Below are 20,234 nucleotides of genomic sequence, written 5' to 3'. Positions count from 1 at the left end.
AGATTGCTAAGACACAAAAGGCAATACTAAGAGGGATATAAACGAACTAATGACAACAGTACATATAGGCAGTTCGAACAAGCAAGGAACCGGTGTACAAAGGCGACAACAGAAGATAGGCTTCGATAGCGGATAAAGCTAGTAGATAGGTTTGTCTCCAATCCAAAAAGCTTATTCCGTCATGCAGCCTCTCATCGACGAGCCAAAACCACAGTTTCCCAACTACTGAGTCCTAATGGACCAGCCAGCAACGACGGTGACGCCACCAATCTTCTGGCAGAACTGCACTTTTAGACACTTCAACCGACCCACACTAATTATATTGATGAAAGCTTTATCTGCAATTCCAAAGGACTCCCAGAAGTGAACATGAGCACTGATTTGGTGTATTAGAAGCTGCAGCACCTAAACAAGGATACTTCTCTTGACCCATATATGGTTCATTTTGCTATGCTGAGGGAAATGGCTTCGATCTTGGAAAAACCGATTAGCCTGATATCCTGATATTCGCTAAGATGAGGCATATTACCAGAAAATCGGAAGCTGGCTCACACTACACCGATTTTCAAAAGAGGGAAACTCAGAGAACCTTCAAGCTACCAACCAGCAGTACTTCTCTCAGTGCACTCAAAAATTGTAGATTCCTTGGTATGCAACGTTCTAAATGACTACTTTCTATCTTTAAACATCTCTTCACCCCAACAGGACAGTTTCAGAAAATATCACTCCTATATAAAACAACCTGCTGACCGCGATGGACAGATGGACAACCATCCTTGATCACGAAGGGAAGGTTAATGTCATACACCTTTATTTCTCAAAAGCTTTTGATAGGGTCTGTCATATCAGTTAGCTCAAACGAATGGGTATCAAGTCACCACTATTTGATTAGCTTACTTCGTGTCTAAAAAGTCGTCTTTTTGGGGTTAGGGTAAACTTCAATTTTTCTCAGACTACGAAATATCTTGGTGGGGTTACCCAGGGTTAATTACTAGCACCCATTCTTTTCTTTATTTGTGTAAATGGCTCTCACCAACTGGTATCATCTGAGTTATCACTTTCCATTGACGATATCAAACTGGAGAGAAGTTTGAAACCAAGAAGATCAGCTCGTAATTCCGGAGGACCTGACTGGAATTCAAACTTGGGCAGATGACAATAAAACTACGTTTAACACTTCAAAGTGTAAAGTAGTCCTCCTGAGACATGTTGCAGACTGTGCATAAAACTAAGGTAACTCACCTCTAGATGTATCCCAAGTTGAAAAAGTTCTATGAGTGTTGGTACCCTACAAGTTGAAGTCTTAGGCTAACTGTTGTAAAAATGCCTTTCCAGAAAACCTTACAGTGGTAACGTTGAGACACATTTCTAGCGATTTCGACGGTAGATTGTTCCACTTGATATTCAACGGTTTTATTCGACCCCATTTATAGTATAGGAATATAGTATTTACTCCCCCACTCACAAAGAATAAGAACTGGAATGAATCAGACGGTGAGCCAAAAAATCAGTTCGTGGACTCAATTTTAAGCCTTATTAAGAGCGTCTCAACTCACTAAACCTTTACCGAGTAGAGAATGGGCGTCACTGATTGACATACAGTATCCTAAACGCTTTTGGTCATCCACTTAAATACCTACTTAAGCTCAGTCCCAACACAAAATTAGGGAAACACTCAAGAACATAGCAGAGCAAACCAACAACACACTTTTTAATCCCTATGAGTCTTTAAATTCTGTAATTTATTGGCGCCTGAGCTAGTCTAGAGACTTTCCAGGAGTCCTTTAAAAGAAAACTTTACATATTCTTATAAACTACGGACAATATTTCACCATAACATATAGATAATTTTTCTTCTCCGATGTCAAATATACCTAGGCTCCTACATGGAGGCACAGGTCACCCACTGCTACTAGATACAGAAGTCCGTTAAGAGAAAGCTTTCTCTATTCCGTCCGGGACCATTTGAAACCGTACGGAACCATTTAAACCTAAATACTTTTGGATCAACATCTGTTTTAATAAGAATTAACTCGAAACCACTTAACATCCTGTGTTTTCTTTCTCGTAAGACTTCATAAGTGTGACAAACTGAGCTTTGGAACATTGAATAGCATATTGTGTCTCCTTGACAGTTGCCAGGCTCTCACCCGGGATGTACCAAGTCCCTCGTCACGCGCGGCAAAAGTTGTTTTGGTTTTTATGTTTCGTCCTTGTTTCCATATCTTGGGGATTCGTATTCTGGACAGGAGCTGTGATAGTTAAGCGAAACTTAGAGTCCAACTGATAAAATATCATTCAAGTTGAATGGAGCTCATTGATCCCCAAAATCCCAGGCTTTTAACAAATCTCGAAGTTCTGAAGCTTATCAAAGATAAACTTGAATCGAAAAAGAAAGTCAGACGCCAGCAAACGCTATTGTATACAAGCGCAAAGTATTTAAATACCAAGTCACCTTGTAGCAAACAAACAGAGTCAGGAGTACAGGGATTTGCTAATGATGTCAAGGTATTTGATTTAACAAAGTCTGAAATCCTAATGCTTATCAATCACTGTCCCAGCAGTCAAGTGGAGCTATCAGTAGTGAGTTATATTGTTTTTGAAACATCCATATATACGATAGATATACGTTCTCACCACGAAATGTATTGTCATTTGTTTTTGTGTACATGTTGCCACTGAAAATAGACATTCTATTACAGTTAGGCGTTTGTACATCCCCTTGAAGATAGTTCTGTCAAACGTCTATGTAACCACTTGGCTATAACTCGATATTATTTGTGGTTGACAGCTCGTGGCACGTGATTACACATCTCATATTTTATTCTCCAAGGCTTAAAGTCAGTCACTTAACATGAAACGTCACTTCGTAGATACTGGTTTTTTTGGAGTAACCTTTCATAATTTTGCAAAATTGTGTACACTTGAAGTATTGGGTTGACTAAAATAGTTCCACAATCATTCTCATAATTCCAGTTAGTCACTTTCAGGTAACTTGGTTTTCCAAGCACAAATGTAGTGCAACATTGTTTACTCACCACTGGTTGCCCCATTAAGCTCTAAAAGTATCACTATTCAGTATAGACATGTAGGTTGATTTTAGTCATAGTCACCAGCCATATTTTCCAACCACTTTTAATCGGTGTGCTTCTTCCAGATCAACTACTTGTAGACAGTATCCAAGTCAGTTGGCTTTTAATTATTTGATTAGATTGTGTAATTCTATGGAAGATACTTCCCGTCCGGTGTTTGCGTTTGTCTGGCTATGGACCGTAATTTATACACTTATTATATGACAGTTGCAATAAGTAGATTGGTGTAAAGTGGTATTTAACAGTTGCTCGAATACTTGGTGAACTAAAATATCATTCTACTATCCACATATTTACCTAAATAGAATGCGTTTCCAAACAAGGTGGTCGCTTTATTTCCAGCTATAGCCTTAATATTTAAGATAAAGATACTCAGCGATCGTGTTTAATTATATGTTCTTTTTTAAAATTGCTTCGCTCACAACAGCTTGTAAATACTGGTGATTCTAGGTGTTGTGGTAGAGACTATGATAACGTTGGTGATGGTTTGAAGTGTATAAGTCGGCGACACCTTTTACTTATGTTGTCTACGTGATTCCCATATGAGACTTTTGTGGTACTAAGATTAGTTGAGAAAGACGGTCAGTTTGTCAGCGGCTATCTTGGTGGAGTTGTATTTTATGCTCTTCGGGGTAAGGTACACTTTTAGGGAAGAAAAAAACCTATCATGGATATTTATTGGAGTTGTACCCGTCTTTTCTATTCAGTAATGCTGAATGATTTGCAGCATTTATTTATATAGTTTCCATGTTATTTTGTGTTGTGCTTTTCATGATACCTAACCTTTAGTGCAAAGATTTATTTATTATTTAAACACATAAATATTGGTACAAGGAAGCACCAGATAAATATGCGCCTCACAAATCTCATTTGATTTGTGTGAGGGCTGTGATACTGCCCAGGTGCCCAAACTGAAGCAGGTGGTTTTCTTAGGGGGCCACACCCCGAGCCTTTGACCTGAAGGTCTAGTCCACAAGGCAGTGGAGCATCGTAAGAAGATGCAGTCCCATGGTAGCCGGTGACCAACAATTGGTTCATACGCCATTTGTTCCCTCAGGATATTGGAGCCCATGTGCACCATCGGTTTTGAATCCGTGTTTTCCAACTCCCCTAGATGAACATTCCGTGTCCACCAACCCGGTTAAAGCGCCGTACATTCGCTTTTCGTCCTCTCAATTTTGTAAACAACACCCCCGCCATGAGAAGGCAGTGAGTAGAACTTCCCTGGCAGAAGCCGCACAACGCTTTGCCGTGTGAGAGCATTTCGAGAGAGGGCCCTTCCCACTCGGCCGTACCAGGGCACTTGGGGTCTTTATTCAACAACTCATTTCGAAACGTACCAGTATAAACCCACAATTACATGGGGCGAGTATATAGTACGTAACAGATAGAATTAATTTGTTGAGAATGAAACGCTTCCAATTCTCACTTCGTTTCAGTGACCAAAATGTTCTTTTTGGAACATGGATTGACAAGAGTTGTCTTCATAATGTTTGCTTCAAAAGCCTAGTGTCGACAGTGTATATCGAGAAGTTCTGGAAAATTATTTCGACTGTGGAAGATATTTAGTTAGATTACAGTCAGCATTCTAGTTTTAGTTCCCTGGTTTTAATATAAAAGCAGGCTTGTTTAATACTGGGTTGCAACCAGCAGATTGTTGATTACATTTATCTGGATTTCTGTTGCAGATAATCAGCGATTTGGATTCTCGATTATCTAACAGTCAAGCTGACCAACTCCTACAATTAGTACAAAAGCATTTTCCCGATGGTGTTACTGCAAGTCAAATGATCAATTCCACTGGTACATTAGAGGCATCTGAAGATGTCACATAATTATTACTACTTGTATTTATCTCTCATCCTAACATAAATATATTTTACTAGTCTTTCAATTTTTCGCTAGTTATAGATGGGAAATTATGGAGTAATGTTTAAATGGTTCGAAATGAGCATCTTAATCAAGTCCTTTCAAACTATCAACTTTTGTCATAAGCTTTGTTTAATGAGAATTCATTCTTCAAAAGTTGTATATAGCATATACGTATGTAGATTCTTTTCATAGCTTTATTTCGAAAATATCAAACCCTGCAGAGATTCGATAAAAATATGGGAATGCACAGTATTCTGGCTCAAATGTCTCCCAACTGAAGTTGACGAGGTATATGTTAATGATGGCAAATTAGTAGTAATATCAATGATAACAAGAAAAATTAACAAAGGTTACGGTTTGAGTGGATTAAATGCGATTAGTGAATAAGGAGTATGAGATTTTACGATCTCAAATTTGGAGGAAAACGACGAGTAAATATACCCACGGTACTGCGACGGATTTCGAACTAACAAGATAGGCTATCTACCATTCATTAGGATTGTGGTGTGAATTTCGTTTCGGGTCCATAGACTGTTGGGTGTTTTTTAATTATTTCAAATGAACTGTTAGTCACCATTGTACGTTGGTGTAGGCGGCGGTCAAGTCTGTGTAACAAGTATACCAGCCACTTCAGTGGATAAAGATTTACGGCTTTGTTAACCGATTTACCATATCTCTTTGGTACCCTACGTCCATTGGGTTATTCCATTAGCATGTTAGTAATTCTATAACCAAATATCAGCAAAGTATATCATAAGACTAGCAGGGCTGACGTCCCGTGTGCTCGTCATATGATAGATGAATGCTTCTCCTGTGTCACTGGTGGGGAACGATGAGATCTTCGTATTCGTTCCAGGACCCCAGCCAATGACCTCCTAGGACTGGTCCACTCGACCGTTATCTTGAGAATATATTCATCATATCCCTAAAATCAAGCACATATAATGGGGCACACAATATTGTTTACGAGATGCTTGTTAAATCAGTGATAACTCTACTACATGGATGCTCACATCCTCAAATTTAACACTACTATTATCCATGCTACTGAATCCTGCTGTGATATTCGCCCAGATACGTCTTGGGTCTAGTTTGTGAACTAACAAGTACTTCACTGTCTTTCCATTCGCACGACTCTCGTACTGCACTGGGTAATAATGTTATACGAAAGTGAGGAGAACCACTTGATATAATCGGGGGTCGTTAACACCTAAGACTGTTATGCACGCCAAGTTGATGGCCATCGGTTGTAAAATATCTGTATATTTCGAGGGACACGTGGAAATATCTAGGATATGGCGTGAGGGTTCATACAGAAGTATTGAAGATAACACCGAAAACTTTCGGCAGTATATTCAGCACTCGCTGTCTTTTAGTTTTAATTAGATCATCGAGCCGAATTAGTCTTTTCCCACTTCATTCCGATCATCACTTAAATTCTGTTTGTGGACAGCTTGGGCTGAGTCCTCATACCACGTTCTAAGTCGTACATAAGCGGCGACGGTACCACACAGCTCCCATCTACAGTTGGTATTATCACATCAGTTAAGACTAATGAGATACCAACCTAAGGCTTTATGGACCAAAAACGCTATCTTACGTAATATATGAGAGAGTATTTGAAGAGGTAATAGGCATCAAGCTTGGGTTTGCGACTTAGAGGACAATGAATAGAATTGCAAACATCCCATTAAGATGTGTGATCAAATCGATCAAGACCGACGTAAATCGCACTGTACCCTCTAATGCTCCAAATTATATATCCTACTCTCTGTCATGTATTTTGATTCAAGCACAAAACTCCAAATTACTCAATATGAAACTATTTGAGGTCATTTTAAACGGCTGACAACAAAGACAGGATTAAGACAGACTAATAAGATAAATCAAATGATTTCAACTAAACAAACATCATGCTAGCTAAATCACTTAACCAACAGATAATAGATCATACCAGTGGACGTCTTTAGAAGAACCCCCAAAACCTGTCATCAGACAGATAGAAGGTCCAACCTGAAGACATTACTTAATGCATGATGGATTTAAAAGACAGAGAATAGGCCAATGATACAAATTTATTAATTAATGAATTGAACTGGCGGTTGATGCAATCTTTGGCCACATATCAGCGCATTCTTTAGCCACAGGACCGGTAATTGCCGAGCCTGAAATGAAAAAAGTAGGGTTTACTTTACTGGATGACTTGACAAGTGAAGTGTTATGTTCTTTCTATTAAACGTCTTTAAAAAATCAAATTAACATAAGGTAATGGCAAAAACCTTACATAGTGATTATTCATGAAGACGGAAATGAATTACGTTTGCTTTGAAAGTAATGGAAGATTGCATACCTACTTAAAACTGAAGTTCAACCAACTTGTCAGACTAACATGTAAAACTACCAGTCAGTTTGTAAGTGCTAATAATATTTTAGGGCAGGTACGTAAGGTCATTAAGCCTTACTATTTAATGGAAACAATAGGCACGAGATTTTATTCAATACACCAATTTACTGAACTTAACTAGCAGTAGTACTCTTGTTACTGCGTGGACTATTTCTTTGAAGTCTCCAACTAGATTACTGTCTAATCAAGTAATATAGACATTAGTGAATGCTTTAAACAGTAATCGTTAACAAACTAGGCAGTCATAGCACGATCGACGATTATACATTTGGCGGACTACGTCACGAAAATGCGAAATCAGTCACAACTTCGTCTGGGTTAGTAACCCTCACTACCTTAATATTTGAAGATAAATCCTGGTCAAACATGACTCCAGTAAAATGCACAAACAAGACGTGAAAGCAGCCAGTTAAAAGTCCAACAAGAACACCGTTTAGTAAGACAATTTATTTAGAAACAGCCGGAAAGAACACTACAAACAATCGTATGTTGACCGATTGAGAACACGCAATGTTTCCTTAAAGTAACATTAATGACAACTGAATTCCTTATTCAGTGATACTATCATTCCTTTTCGGTCTCACTAAATGAAATCTTGAGATGCAACTATCTAATACTAAGAATGCTATTAAACTAATCCATGATATAATCCACTTACAATCTAGGGAACAATTGAAAACCTTACCTGTAGCATATTTCTCGAAAGGTAAGGGTAGCACTATCAAAGAACTCACCAGATTACCATTGATTATATGTTGGATCGAATAGTTTTTTCTACTACGATGGAAAACTGTTAATCTATTATTCTTGATGTGACTTCAGACAAATGCAAATTCAAGCTCTAAAGGATCGATTACAAATATAGAGGCATTGAAGGTTACTAGGTAATGAGTCTTTGAATGATATACAAAAGGTTGATTGGAAAGAGTTAATCGTAGTTCGTCCGAAGCATTAACATGATCACTTATTGAACGGTCTAAGTAATGTATCTGGATATATTTCAGAACCTGAACTCGAGTCTTTCATAAGATTCTGTCACCTTAATTTAGTCTATCGATGATCCTGTATCCGATCATGAGAATATATCTGCAAAGACCTCACTACCGGGTTTTTAGTTAACGCAAGCATACTAATTTAACGTGAATAAACCTGTAAAGGGCATGGTGACCCTAACATAGTGACAAAAACAAGAAGTTAAATTCTTTAAACTTCACCTTTAAGTTCTCCCTTGTTGTTGACAATCACACCAGCGTTATCCTCGAAATAAATAAACACCCCGTTTTTACGTCTGAAGGCCTTACGTTGTCTGACAACTACAGCATACAACACTTTTTTCCTTAGTTCTGGTTTCCCTTTTTTAACTGAGCAAACAATGAGGTCACCAGTTGCTGCTGATGGAAGACGGTTCAAGCGACCTCGAACGCCAAACGTGGCTATTACATACAAATTTTTGGCACCACTATTGTCAGCACAGTTCATTATAGCTCCAACAGGAAGAGCCAATGAAATTCGGAACTTTCCACCAGATGAACCACCCCTTCCTAGTTAAATGAAAAGCTATAGATACAATCTGGACGAAACAGGCTATGCATCAAGTCTAATGCTAAACAAAACGAGGAACTCACCACGCTTCGGCATGATGCAGGTCTAACCGCGGTTAAAAAGTATTGACAAAGTAGCACAACCTAAGTGTGTTTGTGTAAACATCATTCAATGTAACATTGAATCAAATTATGACAGACGAAATTTGTGAACTATTTATGTGATTCTACCACATGTTTAAGATCATTAGGTGACATGCTTTATGACAGTGACTGGTGTCCACGAAAGGAAACCGTTTAGACAATAAAAGCTAATGGTCTAAAACCTAGTGTTGTTGGTAAACACTGGTACGACTAGCTGTTTCCAAAGCAATTGGTTCTCGTTGCAGCGGAATTGTTTTAGTTCAAATCCATAATAAATAGGTAATGTCAGACACTTTTTGTGATTGTTACGGTTCAAATGATTCTGGACGGAAGAAAGCTTACCCTTAACGGACTTCCGTATCTAGTGGCACTGGATCACCGATACCTCTCGGTAGGAACTTAGGTATAAAAGATGAAAAAGGAAAACATGTTGACTCGATGGATACAGTGAGGATTTTCCGGTTCAGCTTTAAGGACTATGTAGGACAAATTTCATGTATGGGTTCGGTTGCACACTAGCAAATGTAAGTAAGCGAAGGAAAGATGACGCATAGTGGAGATGGCTGGGAAGCCAACTCGCTATGAGCAAGCATTAATCAACATTTATAGTCAGACAAAAATGAATGACAGACATGCGATGAATAAGGTACGAAATGTGCATACACATGCGCTCATATAAAAAATATAGTCAAGGTCAATAAGCGAATAATTAACAAGATCAAAATATGACTCATAACATTATAGGTGAATTGGCTTGTCCAGAAACTAGAATAAACTATATAGGTGTAATATAGTACATGACGTTACACTACTCCCCACACACTGGATCACCGATACCTCTCGGTAGGAACTTAGGTATAAAAGATGAAAAAGGAAAACATGTTGACTCGATGGATACAGTGAGGATTTTCCGGTTCAGCTTTAAGGACTATGTAGGACAAATTTCATGTATGGGTTCGGTTTCAGGTGGTTCAAATGGAAACCTAAACTCTGTACGTTAATTTTCGGCTATCTTTGTCCTCCACATGACCCACTTTTCTTTAAAACACATGAGACTGAAACTGAAACGAAGTTACTGAGCAGAAAACAAACGGAATGACAACGATAGCAGATATTTGTGGTTCATATTAGCTAAGAATATTTGCACAAAGGTCCCCCCAAACCGGGAGCACGTGACTTCTTCAGTACCTTCTGAAGTTATGGGACCAATAGATTATTAGGGTCTGAGTGATTCCTCCTTACTGACAAACTGCCATAAACCTTAACAAAATGGTTTCTGAACAAGTTTCTCCATAATGCATCCGATTATTCACCCAAATATTTAAACAATGTAAAACCAAACAAATGATTGGACAGATAAATCATTTTAGTCTCATTGGCGATTTTCTATGCCTTCATGTATTTGTTCTTGTTAATGCCTTCAAAATTGTTGTACTCATTCTCGCTCAGTTAATTGCTGACATTTACCCATGTGTTTTTCGAATGCGTTTTCCCTATCTCTACGTTTGATTATCTGTACATGTCCGTATATTTTATTCATCGTCTGTTCAGCATGAACAAACTAAATACTGTTCAAAATTAATTATCTAGCTCAAGTTAATTCTGTCTACTGGTATGGCTGTTTGCGCATGTTTGAATGTCCGACAACTGGTCTCCTGCCTACATTTGGGAATAGCTTTTTCCTACCACTATTATGTAAGTAAAGTTAACTGAAATATTGTATACGTAATTTAGTCTGAAAATAATATTATAGTGGAGTCAACCAAGGGCTTAAAGATATAATGGATATTCAGTGTTTGATAAATCTGTTGTCTGTAACTTCTATATAGTCGGGGATTCTGAACAGAAGTTAGGAATGAAGAGGTCAAAAGATTTACTTGGAAGATAATCTATGTGTCGGGAAGTATATGATCTAAGGTTATGTGTAGCACGGAGTACTCAGTTGTGAACGGATGTGAGTGCTTTATCAAGAGCTTTCAGCTTACCTATGTATAATAAAACTAATGAGAACCGCACCATTGCCGACGAATTACTGAACTTTTTGCTTTGTAGAGTTATTTACTGTCACAGACATTATAAAACTTGCACTATTAGTTTGATGAATGAGGTGGATAACTAGATCGAAATTCTCAACTCTGTGGGTAAGGTTCCTGTATATGCATCAACTTCTCTTGCTCTTCATTATCGTATAGAGTAGATAGATTTTCGCTTACGAATAGCGCTGAAGATGTCAAATAGATCGAATAACGTCCGCCTATAGGGAGAAGTGATCATGCAGTCTTCATTTTCAAGTTTATTGCTGCAGTGGTTTATCCTAGCATATAGAAGGCCGGTATTGAGGTAATTAACTCCATGGCCTCAACTTAATTTTAAAGAGCAACCTGAAACATTAATGCAAGATGTATGGAGTCACTCCTGATAGCTATACAATGGAGTGGCAGGTGTAGTTAAACATTACAACTCTATTTAAGATGAATGTATGGGCACAGGGTATCGCTCAGCGGGAAATCGAAGCAACTGAGGTAAAGAGCCATCAAGCAAACGAAACGACTGGTCTCAGATGAATATCACATAACGAGAACTCTTCAATGGATTCCAGTTTAATGGCGTCTTGGACGTCTGCTGAACTGTATCATAGGTATTCAAGAATGTTGTCGATAAAACTGTAGAATAATGGTTTACTTCGTTATTAATAACTGCTCTAATAATAGACCTCAACCTAAAATCGTAGATTTTTCACGATGTCACTACCCAATCTATAAGACCCTATGTGGAGGTCACATGGTTGTCTACAACGACTCGTCCCATCGTAAGAGCCACCAACATATAATGGAGAGCCAATCTAGTCTGGCGACAGAACTATATATATTTAATATGGATAGAAGAGATAAGTCACACGAAAATGACCGTGCCTGTAAGGTTAAGCCATGCCATCCGATTAGATCTCGAATGAATATTCCCGCCTCCTCCATTGTTGACCTTCTCTTTGTGTGAATTGTTGAATATCCATTTTCCCAGCTATCTCATGTTCAACTCTGGGGTTTGTGTGGTTAGAACCACTACCACCACAGGACGAAGAAATTACAACTGATTCTCGGAGAACCCAGTATCTGGTGGGATACTTCGATCCTTCTTCCTAGTGACGAGTTACGAACTGTGCCAACATATGTTCATTCCAAGGCCAACATGCATGTTGTAATTGGCTGATCAAAATTTTAGTTGATATCTGTCAACGCGCATAGTTGTGCTTGTGAGCATACCAAACACTAACTCGTTCAGGGGAAAATTAGGTGCCTACAAGAGGTCATTAGAAAGGGGCCACAACAGGCTGTTGACCATATCTGCATGGCCGATCCACTCCGTCCAGGTTATGTGTTCCCGCCTACACGAGATTTCATATAATATGAAAGGAAAAAGAGACAAACTTTTTATGATATAGCTTTCTCCATAATCGTGCTGCTCATAACAAAGGTATAATTGCTGCTGGGAGGAGTTTGGACCACCAGATATCCAGCTAGGACGTTGAGATTTCCAAAACGTTACTTTGTTTTAGAGGATATAGTATCTTTCCTTCAGTAAGTGTCCACTTCCAAATGAATAGCAGTGAAATTTATCCAAAAGACAAAGTCAATATCAACACCAAGTTCCGGCTTGATAGTTTCAAATAAATTGAGCAATAAGTAGAAAGTCTATATATATATATATAGTTATATCCCAAAGAGTAGAAACATTATATTTCTATATAGTTAAGATCATGAGTCAATTGAAGCTAGACCACCGTGGAAAACCTGGAAGCACTGGACGGCCGTTTCGTCCCATTGTGAGACTCCTCAGCAGTGTGCATCCACGACCCCGCCTCGCGAGATTCGAACCCATGACCTACCAGTCTCGCTCCAGAGCACTTAACCGACAGACCACTGAGCCGGCATCCAACTATATAAAATTACTAATATCTCCACAAAACCCCCTTGTGACATTGCATTTCTGTCATTTCGTGACCTAAAGTAAGCCACTTCTTCATAGTAAACAAGGAACCCAAATAAATCAGTAAAAGTTTAAGTAGCACGAAAGAAATGATGCAAAATATCTTTTGTACAACCAAACTCATAATAGGTCTGAATATGTCAATTCCAAGTTCTTCTTGGTCAAGGTGAATTTGCATTAATTTGTACTCTGATGTGAGTATTAGAAATGTGAAACCGGAGGTGATTAAACAACTTAGAGACCAAACTTGTTGATCACAGATCAGACACCTTGTAAACTTTTATAAACCTGATATTAATCAGTGACTGGACGGTGGTTCACAATTTAATACATTTGATTTACAAGTAAAGCGCCTAAACGGTTGGCTTTTAGAAGTACGAACTACAATGAAATTATGGTACTGTAGCAGCTTTTATGTCGTTACATGCCTCCGGGATTGATTCTAATATTTAGGTAGACTTCATCAAATTAAACATCACGTGAACACTGAATTACTTCCACGATACTGACAACTTTGTTCTCTTCATAAGAAATTGTGATATTTAGTAAATAAACTCCTAAAATCACGTCCTTATAATTGTAAACCTATTATTCTCATGTGTGATTGTGTGGGTGTTTAAACTATTATTATTTCATTTAATGCCTGTGTCACTAATGGACTGTTCATCATGTAGTATGAATTAAGTTAACGATTGCAAGGAGTTATATGTTGAGTAGACACATTTGCTGCCTTTGTTTATAATCTTTTAGTCAGTCTGACGAAACGAACCCATGAAATCTGAGAATCTTATGTACCCTGAATCAACCGTTAATATACCTTTCCTTCAGACGCGTTAAGCCGATAGAATATATATGAAGTAAGTTGGATCAATCTTTCATCTACACCATCAACTGTGACATGCAGATATAATGATTTTCATAATTACACCGAAATATCATAGATCTCTTTGCGAGAGGTTGGATATATAATCAAATTTATATGTAATATCTATTATTTATTTGTACTAATTAGGAATAGACTTCACTTGCAGTTAATTGATACCTACGTTATTTCGAGCGTTTAATTAAGCACTACGTACATCGTTCAGTTTTCTGTTTTATTGGACACGGTTTTTGATCGGATATTATAAGTGTTATAATATATTTTCAGGGTACTCTCCTGTAAATAAAACCATCATCCTGGGTTAATTTCTAATGCCCAAGAAAGCCAAAAAGGAGAAATAAAGGCTAAAACGTGGGAAACCAAGGGGAAACGAGCCGAAAATTATCATTTTTCTCCTGAGGTAGGGAAATGGTACGACATTTCCCCCTTTTAGTCGCCATAGGTTTGAAATGTCGCTGAATCTACGCCAATTTGTTTCTTTTTCGTTTAACGACATACGTAATTGTATTCTTTTTGTCTCAGTTTACGTAAAATTATGTACTCTTGATCCGGACTTCTAACATGTTTGCCTTCACTTTCATCACAAAGAAACGTTTAGACAGAGTGAACTGGCTTTAAAAAGTATACATGGTTAAAGACATTTATTTCAAGAAAGTTAAATAGCGTTATAAATAGCGTTATAGATTTATGCTACTTATAAACTTATAAGTAGATCAAATAAAACAATAAAATAATACGGAATTTACACTTTTGATATGTATGGGTTATTTTTGAGTGAAATAACTCATTAGTCACTTGTTTTACCTGGAAGGTTTAAAGTTAAAAATTTGTTAATATTAAACAAAAAGTTTCCTTATGAGTTACAATAGTGTGAATGTTTTTAAAAACTATATTTATCTAATCCAAGCATTCCAGCTCCATGCTTAAATGGTATCCCGGTTCGTCGATAAAATGAATCTTCAATAACACACTGACGTCCAAATTTTCTAGATTGTGCAGTTGATTTACTAATTAAATCAGCATGACCCCAACCATATTCCATTGAACTAAGTACAGGAAATTGGAATTTGTCTTCTAAATTTAATTTATAACGATCATGAAGATAACGACTTCTGAAAATACGAAAAAATTATAAACAGACTTCAAATGATCATCTTATGGATTATGACTTAGTGTTGACATGCAGAAACCATTCATAGCAAAACTAAAACAAGTATTATTCGGATAGTTGTAATACGATTTAAAACTGTTACTCTAGCATGACTTTTATATGATAGAATAAATTTACAAACCAGGCTGATGTATTTAATAGTTGCAAGCGTGAGTCAATTGAAGCTAGACCACCATGGAAAACCCGGAAGCACTAAACGGCTGTTTCTTCCTATCATGGGACTCTTCAGCAGTGTGCACCCACGATCCCGCACTCTCAAGAATCGAACCCAGGACCTACCAGTCTCGCGCCAGAGCATTTAACCACTAGACCACTGATCCGGCATCCGATGGTGTTTATGTCTAACTCTAATCAATCCACGAAGTTGAGCGACCGTTCACCAAATGCATTTCTCTCTCTAAGGTAAATAGGTTGATTGAAAAGCCTTTATTGTAACTCTGAATAACATCATTAATGTGTCCTTCTGTTTGATGTTTATAATGTTCTAGAAAGAAGTTAGAATTCATGTTTGGTTAGACTTTTGATAGAACTATCTATTCACTGCTGACTACTCAAGCAAGTGTCATTATTAGATTTATTGTATAGATAGAAATAGATAAGAATGATTGTTTGTCAGAAATCTTATTATATATCCTGGTTATTTGACCTTTTGTATCTATGTTCACAATCGTTTACAAGCTGTTTAGGTTTATAGTGAAACATGACATTTTTTCAATCAGAATAATTTTCCTTGTTTTGCAGTGTAGACCATCACGTCGGGCTTACCAGTGTAGACCATCAACGCTGATGATCTATGTCGAATGATTGGAGGTCTACTCGAGTAAGACGGGAACGCTGTAACGAATAAGCTAACTTCGAAGTCACACCTCGCGACCAGCACCTAACGTAGATTGCCCCATCGAAGTATCAAGGGACCATGGATGCTCTGAAGACTGTACAACACAAAGGACGTTATTACAGGAATATATTAGTTAAAGTAGATACAAGCGAAAGTAGAACCACTGCCACATGGGCCAGTTCATGGCGTATGATTAACTGATGCGTGCCGATTATCCTTGACCTTGACGATGATCGATGATCTGTTCGATATTTTGTGACCTAACTGCCGGATGATTTGGCTAGGGTTTAGTGACATTTCACTGGCCCTACACCAGCTTCTGGCTTTATACCTGAGTTTTCTTTTCAATTTACTTGCATTTCTTATGTATATGTATATTTGAGCACTGTAAATGTACCAAGTTTTAACACTTCCCCCTACCTTATATTATTGTGACGGAGATCACTTCTGTACTAATGTTTCAATGAACAGTCTCCGTTTCTCCCCTTTTCAGTTACTTTCTGAGCATATGCATTCTACCCTTTTCAAATAAAATCATTTACAAACCAATTTTGCATTAGACTGAACGGAAATTATGATAGCTGAGGTAGAACCATATCTATGCTTCTTATAGATACTACGAGGCTTGTTTAATACATTTTCTGTTCTATTCATAAGTAAGCATAGAAAAAGATAGCCGACTGTTCTATTCATTTATCATATAGAAGAAAGATTCCTGTTAAGTTTATGTAGAGATGTTTTCAATATCATCATTTACTGAAACTGCAATGTCTTATCTATAGTTATATGACAAATAATAATCAATGTACAAGGGTTTATATTATCCTATTGTTGATATTCAAGATTCAATTTTGACCAATATTAGTTGACATAGGAATATATCCTAAGTGGATGAACTATTATAACCGTTTTGCATTATGATGTTGGTGTTAGCCTCCAATTCAAATAATAATAATAATCATCATCATCATCATCAACACCTGTTACCCCCAATGGAGCATAGACCACCGACCAGCATTCTCCACCCCATTCTGTCCGCCGCCTTCTTTTCTAGTTCTATCCAGTTTTTGTTCATTCTTCTCATGTCTGTCTCTATTTCTCGGCGTAATGTGTTCTTTGGTATTCCTCTTCTTATTTGGCCTTGAGGATTCCATGTGAGTCCTTGCCTTGTGACGTAGTTGAATGCTTTCCTCAATGTGCGTCCTATACACTTCCAACGCTTCTTCCTGATTTCTTCCTCCACTGGATGAAATCTGGTTTGTTTTCTCCCACAGTAACTTGTTGCTGATGGTGTCTGGTCAACGGATCCGAAGTATCTTGCGTAGACAACTGTTAATAAACACCTGTATCTTCTGGATGATGGCTTTCGTAGTTCTCCAAGTTTCCGCCCCATACATTAGAACTGTCTTGACATTTGTATTGCCAATTCTGATCTTGTTGTTGGTTGACAATTGTTTTGAGTTCCAGATGTTCTTCAGTCTTAGATATGCTTCTCTTGCTTTGCCGATCCGCACCTTCACATCTGCATCTGATCCACCATGTTTATCAATGATGCTGCCCAGATATGTAAAGCTTTCCACATCCTCCAAAGCTTCTCCATCAAGTGTAATTCGATTGCCCAATTCAAATATATGTCAACAAAGCGTTGGGGTGATGCAGAACACGTCTCGCTAAAGACAAGAAAGGCTCAGGAAAGGCTAAAGAGCGTTTGATCAGAAGTTTTGTTAGAAACATCACGAAAATGAAAAGTCACATGTAGAGTTTCTGATTGGCTGATTATTACACTGCAAGTATGTTTAGTAGCATTCCAGAATTTTCAGGAAAACCCAAGGACTTCTAAAATACTATAAAAATCCTATATTTTCTGTACATGAATGAACCTTTGGAGTAAAGTGACTCCCGCACACTTTGTGCCTTTTCTTTCGTGTTCTAGTCTTTCTGTAGTTCTAACTTGAGGGTTACGAGACTAGCTTAGGATCCCAGTATAGCGTTTAATTAGAAAGACTTATCACAAAGACTGATAGAAGCTGCAATTGGTGTTTTCGGACTCGATTGGAAAGGCTAGGCGGACAAGGGACCAATAAGGACGATAAACTGCTCATACTGGTCGAACCTCATTGTTTTTGGTGTTAAGATTAGATAAGTCATATTCCGATTGGCGGATAAATCATGTGATAAAAGCCGGACATAAAATCATAACGAATTGGCATACGGCCTCTTTTATTTTTTTATAAAGTCATAACAGAAGAATGAAGATTTTTATTAACTAGTTAATGTTGTTGCTAGGGTAACTATTTCTAAACAAACAGCTCATACATAAATTAGTAAATTGTTGTAACTTTGATTTCATATCAATTTCTGATCTACAATCCCTTCAATTTGATTCATTCTATCTTGGAGATAAATTTTGCAATATAAATCTTCTAAGAATGTGTACACGGAATAGATATGATGTTCATGAATTGCCCCCAAATACCATGGTATAGCAGAAAGGGGACGGTAGAGTCCGCTTTCCCTCTCGAAAGTTCTCACATGGCCATGTTTATACAGTCACTGACAGGAAAGTCCTACTCACTACGTTCTCGCGATGGGCTTGTCGTTCATGAAAGTGAGACGACGAAGAGCGAATGTCCGGTTCTTTAACCAGGTTGATGGATACGTAAAATTCACCTAAGGGAGTTGGAAAACATTGATTCCAGACCAATAGCGTACATGGATTCGAGGATCCTAAGGGAACAAATGGTGTATGAATTTACTGTTGGTCATTAGATACCATGAAACTGCATTTCCTAACTTTCTTTAACTGCCTTGTGGATTAAACCTGTTCTACGAAGTCTACTTTCCTATTTTCATTTCACTCAACATTGGTATCTTTCAAGTTAGATTGTCTGTATTACTGGATGACTTAAATAAGTCATTCATCTAATATATGAGCAGTAGTTTGTTTCATTTGTCCTAGAATTCAGTAAAGACTCAATTCTACTAATCAGTTGTAGCAATTATGATTATGATCTTTCATGGTATACGTTTCAATCTCAATAAGTAAGAGATCAATTATGAATACCATCAAGTTATTACTGATCAAATTAAAGCCTAAAGATGTTCATCTATGAGATCGAAAAATAAAACATTATCATTCATATTCACTTGGTATTGTGTGTTTGAATCTTCCGATTGATGTTTTTAGGACTGCAACTGGTCAGTCTCTTATTGACATATGTGCATACTGTGCGTATTACCTCGATATAGTCTAAATTCACAAGCATGGTAAGCAGAGATGGGTAGTTGCTAGCAGTGAAATCCAGGACGCGCGTTTCATCCCGACGAGTCCCAAATAGCACGAAACGCGCCTCCTGGATTCAACTGTTAGTCACTATCCATCTTTGCTTACCATTATCATTCATAACTTATTCTTATTCGTTTAGCAAGTTTCAAGGAGTATAGAATAAATAAGAGAAAACTAAACTAATACAGTTACGTATTTAAAAGAATAATTGGAATAAGGAGTTGATTACAAATGACTGATTGAATGGTTATATGATTCTCAGGTAGATTTACATGAAGTCATTATTTCTCTGGGAGGAAATGTATGATTAGATATTGAGAAAGGCTATTTTTGATTCCAAGCTTTTTGACTCATAAAGAGAGACGATTGATGTCATTAGTTCCTGAATAGCTGTGTAATTCACGGGTATATGGTAAATCGTAGAAAGTATAATCTACATAACACATTATAGTGATTTCCACTGTTTATAAATCATCACTTATAATGAAATTGACAGTGTTCTAAGACTATAACTGAGTTATTTACCATTTTATTGAAGAACTCATATATCTTACGTCATACATCTTGATTCTAGTTTTGCCAGACATATTCAATGAAACCTATTTGTTGAGTAAAAATTAATACCAGATATCAATTTGGAAAATACAGCATGTATCAATCAAATTACAATTGATGAAAAAGCTTTGGAGGATGTGAAAACCTTTACATATCTGGGAAGCATCATCGATGAACACGATGGATCTGATGCAGATGTGAGTGAGTAGATAAACAAAGCAACACTAGCATATTTATAACTGAAGAACATCTGGAACAATTGTCAACCAACAACAAGATCAGAATTGGCAATACAAATGTCAAGACAGTTCTAACGTATGGGGCGGAAACTTGGAGAACTACGAAAGCCATCATCCAGAAGATACAGGTGTTTATTAACAGTTGTCTACGCAAGATACTTCGGATCCGTTGACCAGACACCATCAGCAACAAGTTACTGTGGGAGAAAACAAACCAGATTTCAT

General features: G+C 37.5%; 3 protein-coding genes across 5 annotated transcripts; 1 reads left to right on the top strand and 2 right to left on the bottom strand.

Annotated features, from left to right (window-relative positions):
• Positions 1-2,195: 2,195 nt before the first annotated feature.
• On the top strand, positions 2,196-4,984 carry Smp_007890.1 (hypothetical protein; the record flags this gene model as incomplete). Of its 2 annotated transcripts, XM_018795171.1 has the most annotated exons (3): positions 2,196-2,580; positions 2,977-2,979; positions 4,781-4,984. In XM_018795171.1, the coding sequence occupies 3 exons, from the start codon at positions 2,308-2,310 to the stop codon at positions 4,925-4,927; spliced, it is 423 nt and encodes a 140-aa protein (XP_018649510.1). In that variant the 3' UTR covers positions 4,928-4,984. The 2 variants fall into 2 exon arrangements, with proteins under 2 accessions (XP_018649510.1, XP_018649511.1); XM_018795172.1 differs by lacking the exon at positions 2,977-2,979 and having other exon boundaries at positions 2,308-2,583; positions 4,781-4,976.
• Positions 4,985-7,021: 2,037 nt separating this feature from the next.
• On the bottom strand, positions 7,022-9,025 carry Smp_007900.1 (putative 60S ribosomal protein L23; the record flags this gene model as incomplete). Of its 2 annotated transcripts, XM_018795169.1 has the most annotated exons (3): positions 7,022-7,129; positions 8,583-8,909; positions 8,994-9,025. In XM_018795169.1, the coding sequence occupies 3 exons, from the start codon at positions 9,004-9,006 to the stop codon at positions 7,047-7,049; spliced, it is 423 nt and encodes a 140-aa protein (XP_018649509.1). In that variant the 3' UTR covers positions 7,022-7,046. The 2 variants fall into 2 exon arrangements, with proteins under 2 accessions (XP_018649509.1, XP_018649508.1); XM_018795170.1 differs by lacking the exon at positions 7,022-7,129 and having other exon boundaries at positions 8,198-8,909; positions 8,994-9,006.
• Positions 9,026-14,675: 5,650 nt separating this feature from the next.
• Smp_126400 (hypothetical protein) lies at positions 14,676-14,962 on the bottom strand (the record flags this gene model as incomplete). The annotated part of the gene is made up of 1 exon (XM_018795168.1): positions 14,676-14,962. The coding sequence occupies one exon, from the start codon at positions 14,960-14,962 to the stop codon at positions 14,801-14,803; it is 162 nt and encodes a 53-aa protein (XP_018649507.1). The 3' UTR covers positions 14,676-14,800.
• Positions 14,963-20,234: the final 5,272 nt, after the last annotated feature.

Source organism: Schistosoma mansoni, chromosome 1 (genome assembly GCF_000237925.1).
Source record: "Schistosoma mansoni strain Puerto Rico chromosome 1, complete genome".
NCBI lineage: Eukaryota > Metazoa > Platyhelminthes > Trematoda > Strigeidida > Schistosomatidae > Schistosoma > Schistosoma mansoni.
This window is presented reverse-complemented; position numbering and strand designations above follow the sequence as displayed.